The sequence below is a fragment of the Epinephelus fuscoguttatus genome, linkage group LG11 (genome assembly GCF_011397635.1).
Source record: "Epinephelus fuscoguttatus linkage group LG11, E.fuscoguttatus.final_Chr_v1".
Lineage (NCBI taxonomy): Eukaryota > Metazoa > Chordata > Actinopteri > Perciformes > Serranidae > Epinephelus > Epinephelus fuscoguttatus.
Window position 1 is genome coordinate 10524399 of NC_064762.1, and position 18374 is coordinate 10542772.

The 18374-nt window shown below is 40.6% G+C and overlaps 1 protein-coding gene and 1 non-coding gene across 2 annotated transcripts; both read right to left on the minus strand.

The window, feature by feature from the left end:
* Positions 1 to 1161: 1161 nt before the first annotated feature.
* On the minus strand, positions 1162 to 17930 carry LOC125897177 (ribonucleoside-diphosphate reductase subunit M2-like). Its single transcript, XM_049590290.1, is given in 13 exon segments — positions 1162 to 1668; positions 2536 to 2649; positions 2738 to 2842; positions 3021 to 3124; positions 3127 to 3153; positions 3262 to 3356; positions 3436 to 3569; positions 5710 to 5826; positions 6000 to 6152; positions 6955 to 7023; positions 7264 to 7320; positions 11155 to 11312; positions 17836 to 17930. Coding segments are annotated over 12 exon segments (1197 nt in total). The 5' UTR covers positions 11224 to 11312; positions 17836 to 17930; the 3' UTR covers positions 1162 to 1515.
* Positions 2028 to 2166, minus strand: LOC125897652 (small nucleolar RNA SNORD94). Its single transcript, XR_007450458.1, has one exon. It is a non-coding gene; the product is annotated as a small nucleolar RNA SNORD94 (small nucleolar RNA).
* Positions 17931 to 18374: the final 444 nt, after the last annotated feature.

The window sequence follows — 18374 nt, forward strand, 5'->3', positions numbered from 1 at the left end:
TGTAATAAAACGTAGAGATGCATGGTTCACTGTATTAAGGCTATATAAAATGGAGGAAGTTGCAAGCACATAGAATATGTCACTGTGATCAATCACAGACAGAAAAGTAGCTTTCTTAGCACTGACAGCCAGGCAGAACTGGGTGGTGACGGGGTAAATGGACTGCACTTGTATAGTGCCTTTCTAGTCGTCTTACTACTTTGAACATACTCGCACACTGATGAACAGCCATCAGGAACAATTTGGGGTTCAGTATCTTGCTCCAGCATACTTTAACATGCAGACTGGAGGATTGGGGGGGGGGGGTCAAAGGTTCCACGTCATTGACTTTTGAAATAAAATGAACTGTGGCTTGATTATCATGATTGATGTCAGAATATTACACATATAATGCATCTTTTCACCTTGTTTTAATCTGGAAAAACAAAAAAATTTTTGTTCCGAAAACTGCCTGCTCGTGTGGAGTCCATTTATACCCATTAATTAATTTTTAAAATTTTTTTTGCAGGAGCTGTCCCGGTTTTCACAGTGAAAATTTGTGGATGGTACCAACAGAACCGTGCCTTACCATCCCCATGTTTGGTCCCCCCTCTGTTGGGGTACCTAGCACACAGATCTGGTACTAAAAGGTGGAGCTAGAAACCGTGCAGTCGGATTGGTCGGTAGAGGACGGTCACTCTGGTTTTATGTAACCTCTGTTCATACATCAGTAAACTAGAACTATAAAATGAAAGAGAAAAAAATAACTTCGTTCACTGGGCCGACTGCCGGCAACTTTTAAGGTGGAACGTTTACTTGTAATGTTACTCAATGCATGAGTTGATGACGTGAATCCATCAGCACACCTTAAATTTCACTGTGACAACTTTGACCATCACTTTAGTTTCTATATGACACACACTTTTAGTAATGACCTAAAAATATAGATTAATTTGGAGCGGATTATGTGAAGGTCATATATTCTAATCCTCACTTCCTGTGGGCTACAGCAACACTAAACCCCTGAGCTTGCCTGAGAAGGACTAAATGCACAAAGCTGCTATTTTTAAATATTCCAACTGAGAAATTAAAGAAATGATTTCTACCAAAAAATGAAAATTAATCTTCATTTATCAGCAGCGGTTTGTAAAGAAAATGTTAAAAAGCAAAACTACGACCAGGTTTATACAAACTTTTATTACAAAACCAAAAGTTACCACTAAAAAAGGAAAAACTTAACTGTACACATTTAATTAAGTACAACAAATCACTGATCTTAAAACACTGATTTAAATATAAATCTTTACATTTTATCACAAAATGCAGATTAAAAAAAATATATTTACAAATACAGGCTTCAGTCTGTAAAACTCTCATTTCATCATATAACGGTTCTGTACAAGTGTCAATGTGATGCCACTCCCAGCATGCACTGGTGCCAGTCTGTCACAGAGTTGTTATTTTTTTATGTTGTTGATGTTAAACCCGTTGTCCTCCTGTGATGTGAAGTGTGACTGAGTGTCTCCACCTCTGTCCTCAGAAGTCGGCATCCAGCCTGAAGGTGTTGTCTGTGGTGCCGGACATCACGCCCATCCTCTGGTACTCGCCCACACGCTTCTCAAAGAAGTTGGTCTTTCCCTCCAGAGAGATGTTCTCCATGAAGTCGAAGGGGTTCTCCGCCCGGTAGATCTACAGAGACACAACACAGAACCCAGGTCAGTTTATTCTGCACATGCTTAACTGGAGACGCATTAAAAGAGGACGATTAAAAGCATTGAGACCAGTTTGTTCTGTCCAACAGGAACTCGTTCATTAAAGTCCAGTTCAGAGCAAAGATTCACAACGAGACGAGTTGAAACAAACAACTACTGTGAACGCTCCATTCTGTAACGATGTAAAAAGCAGCCGGTTCACAGGAAGTGACCATTATGAGACGGTGTATTATCTCCAGTCAACAACTCTCTGTACTTCTTATTTTGTGGCAACTTTTCTCTGCAATGTTTGTCTGAACTCGCTCATTCAGAGTTCACTCAGTGTTTCAGGTGCCGTCTGTTCAGACAGGCGTCTGTTTCGTGCTGCTGTCGTTCTGCTGGTGAACCACTTGTCCTCCAATCAGAACGTGTGCAGCAGCACTCAGCCCCCATCATTGGCTGAGGTCCGTACCCCTGCGCCTCTCATCATCACAGACCTGATCCTCCTCCAGACGCCTGACGCTCAGACTCCACATTTAAACCTTTAACTATAATTCTGATGAGACGACTGAGTGGCTGATAAAAACCCTGCAGCTGTTACTGGAGTCAAAACTGAAACAGGACAGAAACATTTTAGGGTGACAGACTGAAAACATCTGATCCAGGATCAGAACAGATCCCAGATCTGTGTCAGAGTCTGTCTGACTTTATGTAACTGCTCCTGTGACAGCGTACAGACTCCAGCTGTCGTCTGCATCAGCTGACTGAAAACAACCTTTTAGTTCTGGCTGTAATAACGGACATGCGTGACATCAGCCGTCCCCCGGCCCTACTGGGAGCTGTGGTTTTACTGGGATGTGGTTACCTTTGTGAAGCCGAGCTCCAGCATCAGTCTGTCGGCTACAAACTCGATGTACTGCTTCATCAGGTCACAGTTCATCCCGATCAGCTTCACTGGCAGAGCATCCGTCAGGAACTCCTGAGAACACAACAAAGAACACACCATTAAAACCAGTTCAACCATCAGCTGACTGACAGAGAGACACCATGACATGTCGAGGACCCACCTGCTCGATCTCCACGGCGTCCTTGATGATCTTGGTGACGGTTTCTGCCGACGGTTTGTTCACCAGGTGTTTGAACATCAGACAGGCGAAGTCACAGTGCAGACCCTGAAACCAGTAACACACACCAGTTACAGCCCAGTGAAACCAGTCACACACGCCAGTAATACCAGTAACACAAACTGGATTTATTTCCATCAATTAAACGTTGACTGGATCAAACTGGATTTATCTGATGTCAAAGTGACAGGATGAAGCTTCCCACTGATCAATAATCAATAATCACCTCGTCTCTGCTGATGAGCTCGTTGGAGAAGGTCAGGCCGGGCATCAGGCCTCTCTTCTTCAGCCAGAAGATCGCAGCAAAGGAACCAGAGAAGAAGATTCCTCCACGGGCGCGAAGGCCACCACACGCTCACCTGAGGAACCACAGAGTCACCATCAATACCTGATCAATATCTGATACCTGATCAATAGATCAGTATCAGAGCTGACTGACAGCAGGAACAGGAAGTGAGCAAGTTTACCATAGTTGGCGCTCTTGTTGCCGATCCAGTTGATTGCCCAGTCGGCCTTCTTCTTCACACACGGCAGAGTCTCGATGGCGTTGAACAGGTATTCTCTGTGGGTCATTGAACACACCGTCAGACACCAGTAACCAGTAACAGACACCAGTAAGATCCCAGTAACCAGGTCATCACCTCTCTTTGGGCTCCTTGATGTAGGTGTTGATGAGGAGGCTGTACATCTCTGAGTGGATGTTCTCCATGGCGATCTGGAAACCATAGAAACACCTGGCCTCCGTCACCTGCACTTCCTGTGTGAAGCGCTCCACCTGGTGGGAAAGAGACGACACTCAGTCATCAGCTCATCTCAAACTATTGATCATTGATTGATTGCGTTATTAGTTGGGTTACTTTTATTTTGCATATTTTTTCCTTCTGACAGAAGCGTTCATCACACATGACATCGGACATATGTAAATCCAACAATAAAGTTTCTGTAAAGTTTCTCGAAGCGATAAATGGCTTCGTAATAAAATAAAATGAATACGCTGGTTTTGGAGGGCATGTCTTCTTTAAAAATCTGCGGTAAAATAAATACAACCATTTAAATTTGGACGTCCCTCCTGTAAACTTAAATATATGCCCCTCCTGCAATTATCTGAACTGCCTCCCACTCATGAATAAAGAACAGTCCCTCAGATCACATGATTAAATAGGAAACTGCTTATTAATTAAAGTACAGTTTTAAATGTTTTGCTCAGCAGCAGTAAACGTGTCTGACAAGACACAAAATCTTTATACAGGGTTCCTACACATTTGGAATTTCAAAATTCCATACTTTTCCATACCCTAATTTCCAGACTTCTGTGTTTTGTTTTGTTTTTAGAGAATATGCGACATCTGAGTAAATATATCAGCGTATCATATTTCACATCATATTTAATTATGCTTAATAGGCGATTGTAGCCAAGTACCATAATGGCATGCAAATAAAAACTCAGGTAAGTTCAATGTTTGGGCTGAGGCAAAAAGGTTGGGACTCTGGGTGCAAGCAATGCAGTAACAAGACGTCAGTGTTTTTTCCTTTCATGTGGCTCAGAATTGCCTTCTCCCCCATGTTGGCGATGCAGGGTTCAACGCTAAGGTTTTTTTTCACTTGCCCGGTCGGGCAAGTTGGTCAGAGATCTAGTTGCCCAAAGTCAGTTTTTACTTGCCTTATAAAAATTGTTTAAGTGGCAATCTTTGTCAATCGTTCTCCGTCTATAATTTTGCGCCCTACTTGAGCCATGCCCACTTCTATTTATTTTTCACCCCTCTCTCCAGTTCTGCTGTGTTAACACCAGGTTTAATATATTTTGCTTCCATCTCTCTGCCCTGCTCTACTGTACTTCAACGCTACTTAGCTCTCTCTCTACTCTACCAGTAGACTACCATATCCACCTGTTGCACAAAACGCACACAGCAGTGTTTCCCCTAGGATGGAGTTGTAGCAGCGGAGGTGAAGCACACGCATGAAAAATCATTTTCACATGCGTGAAACTTTTTTGTATGCTTGCAAAGCACAGCCTGCTGGGATGTTTCTGTGTATCTACTGGCACCAGAAGGGCTCTTTAGGACTAAGTACATACAGCACATGTGTGCACAGTATGAGCAGGTGAAATGTCTGTCTAGCTTACATATGAGGTGTCTCAAGATTTAGGAACATACAATTTTATTGAATATAATAAAAGTAAAATGTCACTTGACATGTTGCTGTTTTGTGTTATGACCTATTTAAATGCTGGAAGTTATTCACGTGACAACGCCTGAACGCAGGCATAAAACACGATCCGGATTGATTAAATTATTTTTGGAAATACCTAATTTTCTACTCTAGAAAACAGTATTTTAGAACAGTGGTAAGAGTCTGGAAACATAAATATTTTTCGATACTTTATTTTTCATTTTCCATACTTTAATGCCTGGAAATTGATGAAATTTATTTCCATATTTGCGTAGGAACCCTGTTTATATTTGAAGCTAAATGTGAAAAATGTCACATATTTGTTGTCTTTGACTTTCTGATCTGAATGATTAATAACATCCTGTTAATTTCAATCATAAAATCACAGCATTAATGTGATGATGATCAATAATGAATCAATAACTGATCTGAGAGCTGATGTTTCACTTCAACAGCTTTGCTCTGGAGTGCTGCAGGAATGAGCCCTACGATGTTGAAATGTGTTCCCTCAGTTTGAGACCTTCAAGTTTTGTTCTCCAACATAAAATATGTCAGTAAATCGCCCGCCGTCCATTTTGAAGCTTTTATGTGTGTGTGTGTTAAAATGGCGGCTGCTAACAAGTGGCTAAATGAGACTACAGAACGCCGTCATGCCAAACATGGTTTTACGGCCTTGTTGTGGTGGTGGCTTTAAGTCATGTGACTGTGGTGTATGTTGTGTATAGTGACATGTGGGCGAAGCTCACCAGATTCTCGTTGACGATGCCGTCACTGGCGGCAAAGAAAGCCAACACGTGAGAGATGAAGTACCTCTCCTCGTCCTTCAGAGACTCCCAGTGCAGCAGGTCCTTCGACAGATCCACCTTAACACACACGGCACATTAACATGACATCAGCTGTGACATCATCTGTGATGGGCCTCAGTTCATCAGAGCAGACATTAGCTGTTTATAATATTAGAGATGATGGTACTGCATATGTACAGCTGTATTTCTCAGAGCTCTCAGATAGAGATGGGAGCGGTCTCCATGGTTACCTCCTCAGCGGTCCAGAAAGACGCCTCGGCCTTCTTGTACATCTGCCAGATGTCGTGGTACTGGATGGGGAAGATGACAAAGCGACGAGGGTTTTCCTTCAGCAGAGGCTCCTCCTCTTTCTCCCTGCTGCTCCTCTTCTTCACTGCTTTGGGCTGAGAGACAAAACACACAACTGTCAACCGAATTGTTCAGGATTTGAAAAGTCTAAACACATTTGTGAGAGAAAAAATAAAGTGTTTTTTTTTTTTTTTTTGTCTGAGGGTACCATACAAATTCACAATGTTGTATCTTGTATGTTATACATTTTTTTGGCTACATTTTTCCCTCCTAAAATTTTTGGTGATTTCTCTTTACACATTTCAGGCAATTTTGAAAGAAAATGTGACCGCTGTCTTTTGGCCAAAATCACTACATTTATCAGCCAGAAACCTTAAAAAAAAATAGGAAATTATTGCTAGAGTTTTAAAGTGCTGATGGTCCTTGGACACATCATGTCTGACAAACGCATCCCTCAGAAAAACATAAAACATAACCAAATCTGAGCTTAAAATAGTGACACTCAAAATCACTTCATTCTACTTTTTTAAGATTTGGCCAAAAATGAATTGTTTGCATGAGGAGTGAAAAACTGAGACTTATTAACCTCCAGGGTTTCATCTTACAACTTTTAACTTTCAAACAGCTCATTTATGCTGAAGAGAGGGTCAAAGAAAGAAAATAAAAATAAATCAAAACCCAAATCATATCCTGGCCTCCCTCCTCCTCTGATAAGTTAAGAACACTCCCTAAGGCAGATAAACAGCAACAGCTGTCTGTTTGGCGCCAGAACCATATTTTAGGCGCCACATGAGCACAATAATCAACACTAACTAATAATGCTGTATTTTAATATGAGATGAAGATGATGTGAGAGTTAGATGAAGATGATGAAGGTTTCAGCAGATCTGTACTCACCGCAGCATCATCGAAGATTTTCCGCGCGGTTTTAGACGCCAAGATCCGGGTCGCGTTCAGACTCGGAGGCTGAAAGATCAACGACAGGAACCCCTCAGTGAACAGATCAATACTCTGATACTGGATCAATACTCTGATATTGGATCAATACGTTTGATTGATGACATCAGACTGAAACACACATTAACTACAGGACCGTCACAAGATGGCTGCCGTGAGGTTAAAGTGTCCAACACTGTGCTGGGACCTTAAAGTAACATGAGACGTTATAATGACACATGAAACATGAGTGTGTGTCTGAGTTCTCACCGTGTTTTCTTTGTCCAGCGACATGTTGTTGACCTGACTGATGACGCCGTTTTCATCCTTGACGGAAAGAGGAGAGCGAGCAGAAAGCATTTTGATTTCCTCCCTTCACACGGACACACGAATAAAAGACACGCTAACCGATTAAAAGTCGGTTAAAAAGAGAAGCAGCAGCAGCAGCAGGTTTGTTGCGGAGCGGCGGACACAGACGGAGAGCAGACACACTGAAGCGGCTTCTGACCGCTCGAGCCTTTTTTATTGAAATCTTGGCGCTAGAACGCAGCCGGCCAATAGGAACACAGCTCGTGTTGGCTCTTTAACAGCGACGCTGAGACGGAGCCAATCAGGTGGAGAGCAGCGGTCACGTGACGCCCCGGCAGCTGCGGGAGATTCAAACGTCTTTGTCTGTGAGGAGTTACAAAACTGTCCGAAACCGGTGTTACAAAACTGTTAAAATCCGCGTTTACACAACATTTATGATTTTAATAAAAACACGCGTTTATTTTACAGTAAAAACCGTTAAACTGTGATTCTGACACTCAGTGTGAGAGGGAAACATTACTGTTACAATCCCAGAAAATAAATCTGATTTCCCTGATGAGATTTTAGCTGTGTTTCAGAAACGTCTGAAAGAGTGTGGATGAGTTAAACTGTCACAGAAAACAGCTGGGACACAATTAATAATTCTGTTTATAGATACACCTAAACTGCACATAAGATATGTGGAAACAGATAATAACTGTGACCTGTTTCTTGAGTCAATTTCTGGTTTGTTTCCCGCTGCCGCCAATTTGTTGGTCGCTGATGTAAAAGGGTACCCAACTGCAGGCAAGATGGCGGACAAGGGCGCCGCCATATATCCAATCCATACCGGAAATCCATAACGGAAGTCATATATATATATATATATATATTTTTTTTTTTTGCTTTCCCCCCCAGAAGTCAGTTTTTAAGTCTGTCTTTTTTAAATTATTTATTTTAGGAATGCTTTTACAAACTTTAAAGCAGTCAACAATGGTAAATAAATATATATATATATATATATATATATATATATATATATACACACACACATAATAAAAATAAATAATAATAATAATAATACAATTATTTCAGCAATTATTATACAATACAATCATGTTTTGTGTGGAATAACAATGACCCCAACAAGTTAAACCTACAAAAATCGCAGCAAATCAGCAAACACATGAATTTTAGTTGATTTAATTTTTAACAAAGTTTAAATAAGGTGAGCACTTTCAGTTATTGGGCTACAGTTGCAACATGCAGATTACTGTCAGGTCATTCAAAACAACTGAAAACCATGGACACAAGAAATGTCATACTTACTCTTACATCAGTATGGTTAATTGTAACTATTTGACTATTAATGAATGCAATAATTAGCTTGTCATATTGTCAGATGTATTCTATTATATTTCAGGAATACAGGTAAACACAAGATTACACTATTGTACTGGCAACATAAAGAAGTAGACTTGGAGTTCTCTTTTTTGTGAACAAGTTTTTATTCCAGATATCCATATCAATCTTAAAAGTAGAAAAAAAAAGAAAAAAAATGGAAAAACAGGTCTATAAAATGTAAGAAAATGGTATAAAATGTCAACCACTGTAAGCCAAATCCCAAGATGCAACCTAAAATGTCTTGTTTTGTCCCAAACAAATTAAACATTACTGTTACATGTAGAAGTATATGATCTCAAACAGATACTTCTCATCAACATACCATGGAAATGAACTGCATTTTCCGTGTGGTTTTTCAGGTGCCTCTGGATCGCACTCTCATTTTTGGTTTTAAATTTGGGGCAGAGAGGACACCCAAACTCAGATGGTGAAAGGGTTGTGTGCCCCAGACTGGCTTCGTCATGCAAAATAGAGGGGTGCATCTGAAAAAAGGAGAAGTCTGGAAAACATACTGAGCATCAACCATATTTTACCGATCTAAAGGACTCATGGTGGAGGAGGCACTACAGCTATTTATGTATCCACATGTGTATGTGTATTAAGTGCTCTGATGCATTACTAAAACATAATACAAATGTATTTTTTGCAGACACCCGGGGCTATGTATACGTCTCATACGACATGAGACGACTCTTGTTATTATTTTTAGAATATCTCTGGGAAAAAAAGATGTATAGAACTTGATTGAGCAGTACAGGGTTGAGGTTATACAAGCATTAACACACAAGGAGACCAGGCAAACCAAAATAATGGCTTGTGTGCAGTGAGTGTGTGCACAGATGTTTTACACCACAACAGACCAAAAAGCAGAGGAACACATATTAACCCCACTGCAAACTACACATCTAAATTAACCAACACATCAAGCGAAGGCAGTAATAGCCTCTGACCAACATTAACACTGTTTACACACAGACATTAATGAAAAGGAGCACAACAGACCTTCAGCAGCTGACGTTAAGTTAATACCAATCATCGGGGCGTTGGAGGCTTAGTGGTAGAGCAGGCGCCCCATGTACAAGGCTGTTGCCGCAGCGGCCCAGGTTCGACTCTAGCCTGTGGCCCTTTGCTGCATGTCACTCCCTCTCTCTCTCTCTCTCCCCCTTTCACGCTTGTCTGTCCTATCCATTAAAGGCTAAAAAGCCCCAAAAAATATCTTTAAAAAAAAAAAAAAAGTTAATACCAATCATGCCCTCGTTTTTACGCAACAAATGTAGCTAAACCCACCATCCCGTGGTAGTAATTTGTGCATGCCGAGATTCCCCACATAGACGTCCCCCCAATTATTCAATATTATTCGCATAGAACTGCATCTTAGAGAACACAACACACGTGTTAAAAGATAATGAAGATGATGGCTGCATGTAAACGCAGCGGCTTGGTCCTCTACGCTAGTACTGTTCCTTTTGGTCTTTGTATGTTATTCTGTTCTGTTGATGGCTCTTTGCCTTCAATATTGTCACCCCCAGACCCAACTCAACTTCCTTTAGGTAAAATCTGTTTCTCCACCTATAAAGGCTCCAATTCTAAAATCAGGTCATTGTTTCAGGCAGATTTAGTCTCCACCTCTCCTGCAACCTTCTATTGGAGTAAATTTGTCCCTAATGTTGACTGGGAAAAAATCTGGTCCCTACCACAGAAGTTCCTTTTGACTAACAAAACCAAAGAAGTGTCTTTTAAGCTGCTCCACAGGTTTTACCCAACAAAAGTGCTCTTACATAAATTCAAACAGCACATTGATGTGAACTGTTCCTTTTGTGGTTTGCACCCTGAGACTATCACACATTTATTTTGGTCTTGTGAATTCACACATAATCTATGGAAAGATATTAATTCATTTGTAGTCAATGACATTTGTCAAAATTTTACTTTATACTTCCATAATGTCATCTTTGGATAATTTGATTATAAGAACACTAATGTTTTTTTTCTTATAAACCTGATTTTGTTTGTTGCCAAATTCCATGTCCATAACTGTAAATTCTCAAAACAAAAACCTCTTTTTTTGGTGTTTAAAGCAGAATTTGAAAAATACATCGACAAAACAGAAAAGCTCTTAAAACAATTACCATCTGTACTTTGTTTAATGTGTTTATTTGAAAATGCTCTTGTGTTTACTAATTTCATTTTTCTGTTTATTTTTATTTATTTTTATTTTATTGCTATTTTTTTAACCTTTATGTACTTAAGGTTCTCTTTTATTAGAGCAGTGATGCATTTGATGTTTTATACTGTTACTATTGTTATTATCTTCAATAAAGTTGGATTGGAAAAACAAAACAAAAAACAACCTCTATGCTAGTACTAGCTACTAGCTAGTACTGCTAGTAGCGAACAGAATTTCGTTGTGCAATGTAAAATGACAATAAAGTTGTCTAATTCTAATAATTTAAAGACTCGTTCCCTTACCGTTCTTTCTATTACTCGTGCGTGTATTGTTCGTTTACTTGTCTTGTCTCGTCTTCTCTTCATCTTCATCTTCTTCTTCTTCTTCTTTTTAATTCTTCTTCTTCTTCTATGGAGTTTATTGGCGGTTAACAACCAACTTGAAGGTGCATTACCGCCACCTAGGACCGGAATGTGGGACAGCAGATGTGCAGACAAAAAAAAGGGGAGATTATCAGCCTTGTATCTTTCATATATATATATATATATATATATATATATATATATATATATATATATATATATATATATATGATTAGATGTTTGAGTATACTATTTGACTCTACTCCGAGCAGGTTCCCTATACTTAAACATATCTTGGCCTTCTCTGCTGCTGTCATCAGTGTCCTCCTTTCCTCCTCAAATGCTCTACACTCCAACACAACGTGCTGGACAGATTCAGACTGACCACAGTGACTACATTTGCCATCAGGGTGTTTGCCTGTTTTATGTGGTGTATTACCCTCCACCCTACTTAACAGAATGTCTGCATTTACAGTGTGTGATTTAAGTGATTGTTTGGCCAGAATATCAACTCCTTCATTACCTTCTATTACCACATGGAACCCAAATAAAGCAGACCATCAGACCCCTTTTGTGTATTCTGTACAGTAGATTGTGTATTTCAATTATGAGATCTTGCCTACATGACTTCATGGTTTTGATACTTGTAAGTGCTGCCCAGCTGTCTGATGCTATTAGTGTATTGTCATGGTTGTTTTCTTCTATCCACTCCAAACCCAATATAATAGCTGAAAGCTCCATTGTACAGTGGTGTGTACAGACTTTTTGAAGGGCAGGGACAAAAAGAAAAAAAGGGCTACAGCGCGTTCTCGCCACTGAAGAAGTTAAGTTCCGCGTGTTTTCGAGGGCACTTTCGACATGTTTACGTGTTATACAAATGGCACATTATATAGCCTTAAAACAGACTAACTAGACAGACTACTCAAGTTAGTTTGTAGTTAGGATCAGTATCCATGAGAACCGTGTAGATTCAGCGTTGGACTGTGAAGAACACACAGAGACATGGATGTATGAAAGAAATAAATCCCTGGGGGGGTCTGGGGGTCCTCCCCCAGAACATTTTCAATTAAGTAGATGCCATTTCCTGTATTCTAGTGCATTTTAACACCCTGTTAGCACCAGATAATCCAAACTGGTTCTGTGAGATATAGTTCTCGCTCAATATACATCAAAAAAGGGCCCAACATAAAAGTCATTGCAACAGTAACGTTTTTACCAGCCAAGAGGGCACTTTAGTGTGTTTTTTGGCTCCCAAGAGGGCACTTTGGCTGCCAATAGGGCACTTTAGTGTGCCTTTTGGCTCCCAGGAGGGCATTTTGGCTGCCAAGAGGGCACTTTAGCGTGCCTTTTGGCTCCCAGGAGGGCATTTTGGCTGCCAAGAGGGCACTTTAGCGTGCCTTTTGGCTCCCAAGAGGGCACTTTAGCATGCGTTTTGACTCCCAGGAGGGTATTGTGGCTGCCAAGAGGGCACTTTAGCACGCATTTTGTCTCCCAGGTGGGTACTTTAGCGCGCATTTTGGCTTCCAAGAGGGCATTTTGGCTGCCAAGAGGGCACTTCAGCATGCCTTTTGGCTCCCAAGAGGACACTTTAGCATGCATTTTGACTGATTTGCCCCCCTCCCCCCTCCCCTGTGCACACCACTGCCACTGTATATACTGATAAATGATCTGTGGTTCTTTTCTTGATATGTACTTTGTGGTGTGGAATGAAAACTGCAGCTCCTGTTCGTCCAGTATCAGGGTCTTTTGACCCATCAGTGAAAATCATTGTTTTGACTGAGAAGTGTTGCTCCAGATAACTCTGAGCTACCCTCCCAGCAGAGACTTGCTTAGTCCTTTTCTTCAGTTGTTGCTGTGTTTCAAAGTTTACTGATGGTTCTACAAATAGCCAGGGAGGAGTATGTGAATATGGGAATGTCGGACTGAACTGTATATGACCTAACCCTGCTTGTTCTGCCTTTATGTTCCCTATCCATCCAAAGCTCATAAAATTAGAGTCATTATGCTCCCAACAGTCATCCAAGATGGCTTTAGCAGGGTATGAAATGCTATGCCCTCGAAGATTGATCCAGTATGCTAACATAAGTTTCATTCTTCTGATCCGTAAAGGCTGTTCCCCCATTTCCACTTGTATGGCTGCTACTGGAGAGGATTTAAATGCTCCACTACATATCCTCAGTCCCTGTGCCTTCTGTACATCCAGCTTTTTAAGATGACTTTCTGCTGCTGATAAATACCCTATACACCCGTAGTCTAGTGTTGCACTCATAATAGTCTGATAAATATTTAACAGTGATGCTCTGGTTGCTCCCCAGTCTCTTCCTGACAGGCATCTTAAGAGATTGTTGACCCTTTTGCACTTATCCCTTACTTTATCAATGTGATGCTTTTCATCCAGCCACATACCCAGTAATCTAATGACCCTAACCTGCTCAATTGTTTGGCCATATATTTTCAAGGAGATCTCTTTCCCGTGTATCTTTGCAACCGATACAGCCCCATACATCTGCCCACTGCTCCACCTTCTCAATTACCGCCTGCAGTTTCTTCGGTATAAATTTTAGTTTTGAGTGATGCTCCAAGGACATCGTTGAATCAAAAATAACACCTTCCTCATCTTTGTCTGCTTGAGAAAACCCTGGGACTTGGGGGGTAGTGGGATAAACCATAGACCCACTGAGCCTTAGACGTCTATTAGACGTCTCATCTAAGTTTAGACCGAAATTCCCGTCTATAATCGGTCTATATTTTAGCCCGATTCTAGACGATAGAATGTAATCCATTAATTATTAAATATTAAATAAAAAAACAACTATAAGTTGTATAAATGATGGCCAAATGTTGGATTAAAATATTTTTAACAGTCATTGATCAATGTACAGTGTAGTTTAGATTTAGACTCGATTTAGACGTCTAAGATTAGACGAGGCGTATACATTTGGTTTAAAAATAAACGTCTGGCAAACGTCTAACTTTAGACGTCTATAAATAGACGTATATTAGCGGTTATTTAAATGTCTAAGATTAGACAAGGGGTATAGACATAGTCGTCTTTTAGACATCTATTAGACGGCTAGTCTAAGCTTTTGACGGCTAAAAAAACTTTCATTTTCTAGACCAATGGTAGACCGATTTTAGCCCAGACGTCTAAGGACCATTAGACGTCTATTAGACGTCTTTCAGATCGAAAAATGCTCGGTGGGGAGTTAATAGTATCAAACAGGATTCGGGGATTTTTCTTCTTTGAGGATATTAACTGGGAGAAATATTGAGTTCTGGCAGTTCTCAACATTTCATTCAACATTTCGAGTACATATTTCACTCTGTAGTGTGCAGACATGTACTGAGTGATAATAAATTAACCTTTGACCTTTGACCTCTTGAATACATATTACATGAGGTTTGTCTGATAAGTTTGATACAAACTTTTTAAATTCTTGTCCATTAGAGATAAGGTTCCTTGCATTCCACTGTAAAATAATTAAGACCATGATGATCCACCAGCCCATGTCTGAGAGTTAGATGTTTCCCCAGCTAACATTTCCTCCACTGCTTCCCAGCTTATCCCCTCAAGTCTAAGACATTTCTCAGCTGCTCTCACAATAATCTTAATCTTTTCACTTGCTTGTGCTGAACAATTAATCACCTCAACCATAAACAACACAAGTTCATTTTTGCCCACAATCAGTGTATCCTCCTTTATGTCTGGTTTAACATATCCTCTACAAGGTCTGCTGTTACTCTCTACTCCCACTGGTTTAGAGGCAACTGTCTGAACTGTCTTTACTTTTTTCGCTGCCTCTGCGTATGCGTATGGGGATTTTAAAGATATTTTTTGGGGGGCTTTTTAGCCTTCAATGTATAGGACAGACAAGCGTGAAGGGGGGAGAGAGAGAGATTTTAACTCTCTGCACCGTATGTTCCCCTCCACAGTTGCAACACTTTAGCTTGGCCCCGTCTTGCACATCTACCACATCTTTGTTTGCCTTTGCAAATTGCTGCTACATGACCGTACTTTTGACACTTGAAGCATCGCAGTGGTGGAGGAATATATGGTCTCACCTCATAGCTCATATATCCTCTATACACTTTGCTGAGCAACCTAGGCTCATTAAATTTAGTCAATACAGACAGGCTGTCACATTTCTCTCCATTTCTGGTTGTTTCCTACGGGGTGCCGTCTGCAAAGTGTTTCACTCTGAAATTAACAGCAACATTTTGCCACATTTAGCTTCAAACTACATTTAAAAAAGTAGTGTGAATTTTTTAAAGTAAGTTTTTACCACATTTACAGCAATATTTGAAATATGTTAGATATAATATCACAGTTAAATCTAAATCTAAATGTTAAATCTAAACCTAAATGTTAAATCTAAATGTTAAATGTTAAATCTAAATGTTAAATGTTAAATTTTAATCTAAATGTTCAATATAAACTCAAGATTTAACATTTAGATTTAGATTTTACATTTAGATTTAAAATTTAGATTTAGATTTAGCTGTGATATTATATTTAACATATTTCAAATATTGTTGTAAATGTGGTAAAAAGTGACTTTAAAAAATCCAAACCACTTTTTTAAATGTTGTTTGAAGCTAAATGTGGCAAAATGTTGCTGTTAATTTCAGAGTAAGCCACTTTACAGACAGCACCCCATAGTTTTCAACCGTCTGGCTTCCAACACTTTTGCACCCACCACATTATCTTTAACCCTGTCTGTTGACACAACTGTAGGTATTCCTGAAATGACTCCCCTAGTCGGCTTCCTATGCTCAGGTATTGAGCACTGCACTATTTTACCGTCAGTCTTGTTCAGTCTTATGGCCTTTCCTTCCTTGTGCACTATCCCTACAGAAGATCAACAATGATCCATTTCACAACACTCTGGCATTCTTAATCTCTCCTACCGACTTGTGAATTGACTTTGTCAGCTGAACTGAGTTCCACTCACTGAACGATGCACCGTTTTGAGAGAGTTTGATGTAGATTTTATATTCCTCACTCTGCTTTGTTGTTGATGTTACACTTCCCTCACTATCAGTTCCTTCTATGTTGCCTCTGTCATTTTGTTGTCTCTGTTTTTTATGTTTTCTCTGTTTATTCTGACCTGCCAAACTCCAGCCATCTTCCTTCCCGCCTGCCACTTCAGTTCCTCCCATCTCACTTCCTGATCCATCACTTCCCTCTGCCATCTCCTGCCCATTCACAGTCCAGCTGTTGCCAATCACCGTCCAATCCCACCACCCGCTGTGACTTCCAGTAGGGACTGTGGATATCCATTTCATCCCTTGTCCGCCATCTTGTCTGCAGTTGGGTGGCGCCACAATAATATTTTACACACCAGCTGTTATTATAACTCTACATTAAGAGGTGTCGTGTATTTGTTCAGATGATAAGCAGAAGTGACAGACACAGTTTTAACCTGTAAAGTGTAAAACTATCAGACAACCCGGGAACACGTCCCGTCACTTTGACACGATAATCAGATTTAATGATTGATTATTGATTATAAATGCACAAACACAGACAAATGGAGAGTGGGAAAACATAAAATCAGACATTGCTTTGAACCTTCTGCACATCAACATGTTAATTTTATGAGCTGCATCTGTTACAGTCGCATACCTCAGAGCTGGTATAAGCTGAAAACCAAGCTGGAGTAATGAGGGATTATGATATCATTTCATGCAATGACATTACATAGATTAAATTGATTTCACCAGCTGCTTGTGTACAGTGGCATGATCCCTTCATGATGCAGAGAATAATGGAGAAAGAGACACAGCTGACTCCTGTGAACCCGTGACTCTGAGCATCCAGACACCATGAGAGAAAAACACAACACACAGCAGATCTCCTCTCTGGCGTGAAAGCAAGCAGTCAGCAATCAGTCTAATTTTACTGACGTAATATCCTCATGTTAGGTGAGAGAAAGGAAACAGGAGATTTAATCACACAAATAATACAGGGCTGAGTGAATTAAGGTCTCCTCCCTCTGTTCCTGATGTCTACGACCCTTTTGGCCTCACTGGTCCTTAAATTAAATTGCAACCTGCTGAGGAGGATGCACACAGAACAGCTTGACCTTTATCTCAGCTTGGAAACATAATAAAATCAACAGAGGGTGCCCCAGAGGCTAACATGAGAGGAGGGACACCCCAGTGGCCATTTATTAGTTTGTGTGAGTAAATCTAGAGCACTGATGTCTTCTGACTGTGGGACAGTTTACCATGACGTGATGGTTCTCTTGCACTTTATTTTTCATAACATATTGAACAATGATAAGGTCACAGTGATGAGACAGCACTGACAGAAATATAGAGCTCCTTCGGTATGCTTTTCCAGCCTCCTGAGACCTAGCAATGATTTTCTGGAGGATTAGTGGACGAGCTCCTCTGAGGGGAATTACCCTGACACAGCCATCTGGACTGCAAAACTTTGCCCACTGGACCAACTATAGTCCTGCCAACCCTGCCAGCCTAATCAGGAAAATATCTTATTGTAATGCTACCCAGAGTATGCATACGTACACAGACACATGCACAAACATACACACCCAGCCTGAGGACACGCACATGCACTAAACAACATCACAACGCACACACCGAACTGTATGTTACCTGACAGCCAGTTGATAATCAGCTGGAACAAGCTGCTCGACAGAACTCGAGTGTTTCCCTGTGAGACTCCACTGCTCTGCCTCGCTCTATCTTCACGTGTGTCGAACAAATACCAAGACACTGAACAAATACCTCTCTGTCAGTTCACACCTGTTTGTTTAATGTAGTGCCAACCACCAGCTCCATCCCTCCTCCTCTCCTTCTCTCTTCCTCCTGCATGTCTTTGTGTGTGTTGTAACTCTAGACTCCAGGATCGGGTGTCAGCGAAGGAAGAGAGAAAGAACGAGACAGATCTTATTAAACAGAAACAACCTGATGGACAGGAAGATAAAGAATACAGTATGCTGAGAGAGGGAGCTTTTCACAGGGTGCACCCATGGGTGGCAAAGGGGACACGGCAATAAAATGTTAGTTTACTCTGAAACTTGTTCTTCTGTCGTCACTACGCCTGTACTTTCCTCCTCGTGCTGTGTGTGTGTGTGTGTGTGTGTGTGTACTTGTATTAATCACACACAGCTCAGAGTAAGTCTTTAAAGTCC